Source organism: Sorghum bicolor, chromosome 7 (genome assembly GCF_000003195.3).
Source record: "Sorghum bicolor cultivar BTx623 chromosome 7, Sorghum_bicolor_NCBIv3, whole genome shotgun sequence".
Classification (NCBI taxonomy): domain Eukaryota; kingdom Viridiplantae; phylum Streptophyta; class Magnoliopsida; order Poales; family Poaceae; genus Sorghum; species Sorghum bicolor.
This window is the reverse complement of record NC_012876.2, coordinates 6,919,809-6,929,047: the sequence shown is the minus strand read 5'-3', so window position 1 is coordinate 6,929,047 and position 9,239 is coordinate 6,919,809. Positions and strand designations below refer to the sequence as shown.

Below are 9,239 nucleotides of genomic sequence, written 5' to 3'. Positions count from 1 at the left end.
ATTGGACATCCAGGAACTCATATCTCGAAGTTTGATTTGAGCTAGGACTGATTAGACATACATCCATTTTTTTTCATACCAACAATGTCGGAAGTTCTGATGCTAACTTCTGACGCGCATTGGAAGTTCCGATCCCTATTTAATCAGCTATGAAGTTTTGTTTTTATATTAAATTTTAGAAATATCTATTCACCTCCTCTAAGCGATATTAAGATCCTTCAGCACCGAGGTTAGAGACAGGGAGAGGGAGGGAGGGAGCTAAAGGAAGAAGATGCTCGTACAAGAGGAATGGAGGAGCCGGAGAGATCAGAGGGAGGAGAGAGAGTTTTCACTGTCAACGAAGAAGCACACGTGGGTGGAGCGGCATATTAATTCAATGCCATTGGATAGTTCGTGCGGCTAGGCACTTTTCACCATCGGTTTTAGTTCCGAGATGGTGGTGAAAATCATTTTTTGCTGCTAGTTTGTGTCCTGAATTGGCATTGAAAACTTCCTAGGTTTTCATTAATTAACCGCCGGTTCGGAACACTAGTAATGCACAGTGAAGTAGTGTGGGGAATCCAATTGCTAGAATCTGATCCCTGAAATGAGACTTCATTCTATGGATTCAAGCAGGATGTTAGATTTATTGAGAGCTATGATTGCATTTAGTTTCTAATGTCTACTCAAACCAGTAGTTTATTTTGGTTGCTCTCTCTCGCTCGGTTTGAGCACGTCGTTTTGTTGTTTCCTTGTAACTGCACAATTGCTTTTCTTAGTTCTCAACGAAAAATATATACGTACTATGCAAAAAATAAATGAAGTTGATATGTGTATCTCCGATCCGGTCTCCAGTGGATGGAAACCCTTGCTCTTTTCGTTTTGAAATTTCTCTGAAAACAAGAAGCTAGCAACTCAGAGATTGAAATTGCATCGTTTTAAATAGCAAAAAGCTACAAACAACAACGGGCACGTTTTAGCCAAGCATTGGTTATGAAATGATTGATCCTAGATTCTACAAATCTTTGCAAATCCAAAAAAAAAAAGACGCAACAAATCTCTGTTCTCTAGCTACGAGCAGGCACAGGCACCTTAGCCTGAACAACGGCGACACCACGAACATGACGAAGTACACAGCAGCAAATGGAAACCCTAAAAATATTGAAAGAGATCCAGAAACAGCATCTTCTCCGCAGCATCCTTTCTGTAGTAGACTTGATCAACGGGGAAGTCAATACCCGAACCATCCCCCCTTGCATAGTGGTGACGCCTTCTTTTTCCTAACGAACTGAATTTTCGCTTGCAGTATGAGCACCACATGGCAAGGAGAGTCTGAGGTGCGTTCTTGACTCCCCACTAATATTTCCCCAAAACCTTGCTGCCCCCCTCCTACAAAAAACATTCAAACGGTTGAAAGTTTATTTTTGACAGGAAGGATGCTAGCTGCATATGGATGGCTATATAGATCGATCGAGTGGCATGTACATGTACCTCGAGATCATATGGATGGAAGGCTACTGTGGGTTGCCTTCCACGCAGACGGCAGCCTTGATGCGCTCCACGGTGCAGGCGATGAGGCTGTTCACAGTTGCTACAGAGCCCAGGGAGAGCTTTGCAGTAGGCACGGAGTCCACCAGGATCTGGAACGCCACCGTCAAGAGGGAACCACCGCCAGTCTCCAAGGCGGCACCCTCTCCATGGGGAGCCATGCCGGGTGGTCCATCGGGGAGGATAGCGAAGCCCGATGGCAGTAGGGCCACGTAGTCTGGGTCCCCGCCATTGAGCACCACGTTCATTGCCACCACGTCCACTGGTGCGTACACCACATACGAGCCAGATGCGTCGGTGCAGCTCTCCTGGAGGATCAGCATGTTGCTCTGGTTCGAGTTTGCACTCTGCATAACACAATGATAATAATGGATCCAATTGTCACTGAAAACATGATGACAATGAATAGTTCATGATGAATAATTCAGGATTTCAGGGGAAAAAAGACGATTCAGCTTCATGTGACCCTAGTCTGTCAATTAATTTCACCGATGTCTCATCGATACGTGCATACCAACACCAAATTTGTGAGTTTTTTTTTGAGAGCCACGTTTTTCATTAAGCAGGAGCTAAATTTGTGAGGTTATTCAGCGGTATGCGAACTTCTCTGAGAAAATGGATTAAATTTGGTCTGATATGAGCACTTTTTTTTTGAAAGAAAAGGCACGAATGAGCACTTACATTGACACGAAGAAGGGAGACACAGTTGCCATGGTCCCGGCCGTTGGCAATATGAGCCATTTCTTGGACAGCACCACCGTTGGATAGGATGTCCCACTGCAAATTCAAAATTTTGGCAGGAAAATACTTAGCCCAGCACTCACATGCCGTTCAGAGAAAGTGTTGGCAATGTGACATGCGTTCGTATGGCATACCTCGCTGCGAGAGGTCTCATCGCGGAGGAAATCAAAGACCCTCTTGGGTGGGACGGGTAGCCAGAAGGAGGTGGCGGCATTGAGGACGATGCCCGGCGGCCTGCCCGGGTCGTCCACGCTCTTCCTGGTCATAACACGGACGTCCTCTGCACCACTCCCTGACAATGTTGTCCACTGATGTGCGGCAGATGCTGTCACGCCGCCGCAGAAGCTCGCCACCATCCTCTCAGCTAGCTTCAGCATGCTCTTCCTCCCCTCTATGCTTGTGATCACTGCAATTTCATGGATGCACATATTGATCTATGGTTCCATATATACTTAGCCTATATAATGCATCAAATCTCAATCTTTGTTTTTTCATTGGGCATTATAATTCATATGGGTGTACTTACCACCGAGGTCGCCGTTGGGGATGTTGCTGGCCATGGCACTGGCAAGGCGCTCGCATTGTCGGTCCAGTGTGCCAACCCACCTTTTTGCACCAAATGCGAGGCCTGAATTGACCAAAGGCCTGTAGAGATTGTGCACTGATCTGTCATCAACCTCAACGTGCTCCACCCAGGTCACCTGCATGCACAAGAACCCATGGTGATATTAACATGAGCTTCCTGACAGGAATCACAATTGCTGGGAGACACATGTTGAATATGTGTACATTCAATTCAGTGTATTACATAAACGCGCGCAGTTAACTGGGCAAGAAAAATTTCAAGGAGCTAACTGACCTTTGAGTAGCCATTGGGCATTTCTTGGATAAGGCATCCTGATGGCCTGCGCCGGCACTTCATAACAGGGCTAGGACGGAGGCTGTCGAGCGAGACATCAACAACAGCCCACGTTCCATCGGGATTGTTCTTGCAGTACCTCACAAAGTAGCTCTCCCTCGTCGGCACCAGTGGTGATGGCACCTGGAACTCCATTGACATCTGCAAGTGGATAACCAATATTGTCAGCTACAGAATATTGGTCATCATCATTCATCAGTCTTCACACTGACTCTGATCAAACAATAACACACCATGAACAGAAATGTAAGATACATACCACTTGTAATGCACCATTATAGCTCCCTGCCACACCAGTTGACAACACCTCGTGTGTAGAAGCCCTCGACACAATGCTTGAGAACACTGCAGCGAATCGGTTCTGCATACAGAAGATTGATGAATCACATGGATCAGCAAGCAGAGATCAAGAAAATCCATTCAGCTGAAAACCCAACAATTAGTTTGTCACTGACCGCGTCCATGAGTATCTCAACAAGGCTATCGCGTGTCATGATCACGACGGCATTGTCTCGAGATGCCTCCGGACGAAGCCCGTACTGCCTCGGCCCGAGCCCACCCGGGAACATCCGGCCATACTCCTCCTCGTCCAGCTGCACGCCTGCCACGCCCCCACCCCACAGCGGCGCATCAAGCCGCGCCATTCGGAGGAGCTCATCCATGGCAGCAACGGCCAGCTCTACAATCATGGGCTTGTCAGCGTCGAGCTGGCCGGTTGACACGCTTCTCAGCAGATCACCGGCACCAGCTCCAACACCGAATAGGTGGTCGGCACCGAGGCCACCAGGCTGGACGCCGTAGGCACCAGCAAGGTCAAGTGGGGATCGGGCGGCAGCAGCAGCAAGTGGGCTGGAGAGCACCGGGAAGGAGACCATGGGCTTGCCGACGTGCTTGGCAGCGATGCCCGAAATCCGGTCAATCTCATCACGGAGGCGAGCGTTCTCGAGACGGAGGTGGTGCTCGTCAAAGGACATCTCACCGAGGGCGGCAGGGCCGCCACAGCTGGGGCAGGAGGCTGTGCCGAGTGCTTCCTTGTACCGCATATTCTCAGCTCGCAGCTTGTCATTCTCTGCGCGCAGCTGCGCGTTCTCCTGCCGCTCATGCTGGTTCTGCATACACCCATAATCACGTTTGCATTATCAGCGAGAGACTGGCATACTTGCACATATTCTATGTTCTCCTTTCCATGCATGCCATGGCATCATATTTCATATGATGCAATTCAAAATGCTAGCTCTCTTTATTGTTTGTACAAATTAAATTAATATCCTTGCCACGTTGTCAGGTCATGATCGGCAAATATGCACAAGTGGATTGAAATCTAATCAAAATAAATTCAATCTTTGTCTACCATGCATCATAATGTCAGAGTCGGGAACAATGTATGTAGTGTTGTGTGGTAGAGCTTGCCTTCATCTGTGTGCGCTTGTTCTGGAACCAAAACTTGACCTGCAGTGGCTCGAGGCCGAGCTCCCGGCTGAGCTCCTTTCTCTGCTTGTCATCCGGGTGTGGGCACTCCTTGAAGAACCTGATCAATCATAATTCACAACACCCAAACAATCAGACGTGATTTTTAATGAATAAAATTATCTATCAACAAATAAAGCCCTTTTAAATGGTGCTTATATAAAGGAAGAGTTCAAGCCATTGTTCTTACGCCTCCATCTCTTGGATCTGGTGCTGGGTGTGGCGGTGATACCGCTTCTTCTTGTTTGGCCGCTGGTTGGGGTCTTCCTGGCCATCATCGCCAGAGGTGCCATCAGGATTCTCACTGCAGGACTTGCTCTCAAATTCATCTACCAGCGTGTCGGAGCGACCATGGATGATGTTGTCGCTGCTATCCACTGCGGTGGCTGGGATCTGATCAAAGAGTTGCTGTTGGAACGCTTGCTGCAGGTGATGGCTGTCTAGGAGGTCAGCCTGCAATTTCAGTCCCAAAATTTGTAAGAGTCACAGATACTATGAGAATTTGATACTTGCATGTATAAGCTAAGGACGATTCATAATGCAATCGAGGAGATCTGTGGATTACACAAAGTTAATGGAACATTAAAGATGCAACAAGTGTTTTTTTTTTAAAAAAAACTTTTGGAGCAGTACTACTCCAAAAAGACTTTGAATGCAGAATCATGCTGAATTAATGCACGAACAGTTGACTGAAGCAACACTTCCTCATTAATTTTGTTGTGATGTATGCATGACAAAAGGAAGGTGCTTCCATTCAAAATGAGAAGACAAGAATTTTGCTTTTATGAGGGCTAGTAAATTTTTTAAAAAAGTATGAAAACTAAGCACAAAAATCATGTAGTACAGTAGACCGCGTATACGTACTTCTTACTTTTAGGAACAAAACATGTGTGTAGGTATATATAGGATCGAGAACGAGATCACCAACTGCGTATATACATACACAATGGTCATATATACACTCGATGAGTTTTCCATAAAAAAAACAAACATCGATCAACTTGTTGTCTCTTCTTCCTCCTCCTACCGGCCGGCCGGTACTACTCAGTTTACATTAAATAGCTGATTAGTGGCCAGAGTATCGTTGAACATCGCTCCCATAAATACTTGCATATATGTACATCCTATAGTTAGCTCACGGAATTAATAATCAGCAAGAAAAAGATATGCACAAGCAGGAACATTAATTATTTGCCCCACAAAAAGTTAAACTAGTAGCTAGTAGTAGCTACTCAGTGAGACGACGACTGATCCTGTACACTCCAAAAGATTTCTCCCTGTCACTGGAGGAGTAGTCACCTGGCTTAAAGACAGCGCCGACGAGGACCCAAACGCCATGCCATTCCGACCGATCATCGCCGGCATGCGCCTCGCCGGCGTCATGAACAATGGCAGCACACGGTCCTAGCTAGTGCCTCCCAAACCCTAGCTCGTGCTCTCTATCATCAGCTTTCATATTCTGCACAAAAAAGATATGCATGTCACATATACATATATATGTCTGTGAGACCAACCAAGTGAACCAAGAGAGAGGAAGAAAATAGTAAGCGTTAGCCCGAAAATGTCCACAGATAGATCACTGGCTTACACGCCACGTAACTTGTAGCACGGGCAGCAGCTAGGTAGCTAGCTAGCAGATCGATCTAGGGCACGCACACGCAAGGGCTCGCAGGGCAAGAACAAGGCGAGGAGGAAGCCGGGTAGGCTGCGAGATCTGAGACAGGCGATCTGTACCTTCGATCCCGGCCTGTGATGATGCCCTTCTTCCAAAGATTGTCGGCGATATCGCATGCAGGAAGCCGCGGAAACCAGCGGTCCGGCCGTGCTCGCACGCAGCTAGCAGAAGGCGGGAGAAGGAGCACGGCGAGATCTCGGGGAGGAGGAAGAAGAAGACGCCATGGTTTGGAGGGGGGAAGGGGAACGGCAGATGGGAGAATGTGGAGATGGGGAGGAAGGAGTTATTGCGAGCTGGGGGAGTGGAGAGCGGATGGATGCAAACGCATTTATTGAGAGAGGGTGCAGCGTTATTGCTCAGGCAGCAGCGAGAGGAGAGAGAGTCAGAGCAGCAGGAGAGCGAGCTAGGAGAGAGAAAGAGAGAAGGGGGGTAGAGATATAGAGAGAGAAAGGCAAGGAGTAAACGTACGTACTCGGTGACAGCTACTACTACTACACTGCTAGTACGACTTTCCGTGTATGACCTGTTTTTTCTCTTGAAATTTTGCTACTGCCAAATTTTTTACAGTGCGGCAGCTTAGCTGTGTGCTATAAAAAAAATAGAGGGGAGTATTCAAAGTTTGAACCAGCTGACACTGGTCATGCTGTTCATGTGAAGGCTGGCATGCATGGTGCCTCAGGATGTCAAATGCTAGTATATGATAATATTAAGGCCTTGTTTAGTTCCTGAAAAATTTTGCAAAATTTTTAAGATTTCCCGTCACATCGAATTTTTAGATGCATGCATGGAGTATTAAATATAGATAAAAATAAAAATTAATTACACAGTTTGGTCGGAATTGATGAGACGAATCTTTTAAGCCTAGTTAGTCCATGATTAGACAATATTTATCAAATACAAACGAAAGTGCTACAGTGTCCATTTTCCAAAAAATTTTGGAACTAAACAAGGCCTAAGAACAATGCTTTCAATTTATTTTTAACCATATAATCTAGGTAGCTGTAACATACTCTTTTTATTTATCGTTCTCGCTTCCTGAGAAGTAAAAATATTTAATATTGACTAAATATATAAAAATATTAATATCTATGGTATATAATTAGTTCTATTTTCATAGATCTTTGAGTATATTTTTCATAATATTTTTTTCAAAAAATATAAATATTATTAATATTTTATATAAATCTAGTTAAACTTAAAAAAAGATAGACATGTTTCCCACGACGACACTTAATTGGAGATAGAGAGAGTACTCCCTTCATATAGGATTTAAAAGTCATTTTGGACAAGGTTTGGGTTAAACATTGGGAATATAAATCATCAATAACTTTTAAATTGTTGAGTTTGCAAATGTGAAAATTATATAAATAGATTTGTCTTGAAAAATACTTTCATAAAAGTATACCTATATCATTTTTTCCTAAATATTTTATAAAAATAAGAGGTCAAAGTTGTGTTTTGAAGATCATATCGCTGTCCTAAATGACTTCTAAATCCTATACGGCGGGAGTATGTCCACAAGTTGATTTTCAAATTGGGTGCTTATATTAATATATACCGCTAAGAAGAGGCTTAATTGCCTTTAATAATTAGTCATCGTTTTCAACTTTTCTTATAATATAAACCTTAAACATATGTTTTACACTGTTATATGTTTAGGCAGCATTTATTCCTTGGCGTGCAACCTCTAGACCTCTAGCCCAAAAAGTACTGCTTCACCACTCAATCGGCGGTTGACCACGGACAGTATCATGATTCATGAGCTAGGCCTTGTTTAGTTCAGTATGAAAACCAAAAAGATTTTAAGATTTCCTGTCACATCGAATCTTGTGGTACATACATGAAACATTAAATATAGACAAAAACAAAAACTAATTACACAGTTTAGCTGTAAATCACGAGACGAATTTTTTAATTCTAGTTAGTCCATGATTAGATAATATTTGTCACAAACAAACGAAAGTACTACAGTACCAAAATCTTTTCACTTTTCGAAAGTAAAAAAGGCTCTAGACAACATTTGTCCTCCGCCCATACTACAACACATTATAACTGTTCCACTTTCAACTCCCTAAAAGCTTTTAACTAAAACAAAACTAGCAAGGTGGTTATATGCAATTTTTCTGAATTTTTCTATTTGTAAATAACTTTTTTACAAATAATTTTAATTTTTCTTTGTGTCATTTATTGTCCTCCGTCCATGCACCTATATTGCAACCATCGGGATGAACTCCTTGTAGTTATCATTGATCACTTGCTTGAATCATAGGTATTGTCATCTCTATCACCTCTTCTTTTTTTTAGTTTTTTTTTCACATTTCTATCTTGTGGTTATGCAATTTCTGCTGATGCCAAATCAAGATTGCATTAAATTTCCTTTGACTAGCTTAATTCCTTAATAAAAACAACTTTCCATTTCCCTCACAGATTTTCTAGTTCATTGGCCCCCTTCTCAATATGAAGTTTTCATTTGGATCATCTTGTACATTCAGATTCATAGATACCATTTTCCCCTAAATCATTATGCCATAGTACTCCCCGTACCTGTTGGATCCATTACTACCTCAAGCAGTTGCTGGTCAGCCCGGTTATCATATTAGCATCCATCAGTGCCCAAAGCATGCATTCTCAAAGAAATAATGGAACCACCACTAGTGATCTATATTGATATCAGGCATAATTCTCTCTCATCATTCATGATCATCTTAGGTGAAAGGATTGGTATAAATTTAGTGGAGGGGCGGCTGTAACTGTGAAAGGATGATTCTTCCCCCTTTTCCATTGAAGTAGGGAGGGGGGTGATTGATCTTTTTTGAATGCTTTATTAGCCAATTGGTGGTATAAGCTTCATTATGAGCCAAAATGAGACTAGACTTAATGTCACTAGAGCCTTTCATACTAGAGAATAAC

At 43.6% G+C, this 9,239-nt stretch overlaps 1 protein-coding gene across 1 annotated transcript; it reads right to left on the bottom strand.

The window, feature by feature from the left end:
- On the bottom strand, positions 837-6,679 carry LOC8071117 (homeobox-leucine zipper protein ROC1). The gene is made up of 12 exons (XM_002443920.2): positions 6,389-6,679; positions 5,954-6,113; positions 4,845-5,107; positions 4,598-4,715; positions 3,643-4,296; positions 3,447-3,548; positions 3,128-3,328; positions 2,795-2,969; positions 2,403-2,674; positions 2,209-2,304; positions 1,471-1,874; positions 837-1,368 (listed from the first exon to the last, which is right to left on the bottom strand). Exons 2-11 carry the CDS (start codon positions 6,035-6,037, stop codon positions 1,494-1,496), a joined length of 2,346 nt encoding a protein of 781 aa, XP_002443965.1. The 5' UTR covers positions 6,038-6,113; positions 6,389-6,679; the 3' UTR covers positions 837-1,368; positions 1,471-1,493.

What these genes read in the sequence shown, in the direction of transcription:
- LOC8071117 (XM_002443920.2), bottom strand. Translation starts at nt 6,037, where the DNA reads ATGACGCCGGCGAGGCGCATGCCGGCGATGATCGGTCGGAATGGCATG. An exon ending in CCCCAACGGCGACCTCGGTG is followed by an intron (nt 2,675 to 2,794) that starts GTAAGTACACCC and finishes ATGAAATTGCAG; the next exon opens with TGATCACAAGCATAGAGGGG. An exon ending in TCTCCCTTCTTCGTGTCAAT is followed by an intron (nt 1,875 to 2,208) that starts GTAAGTGCTCAT and finishes TGTGTTATGCAG; the next exon opens with AGTGCAAACTCGAACCAGAG.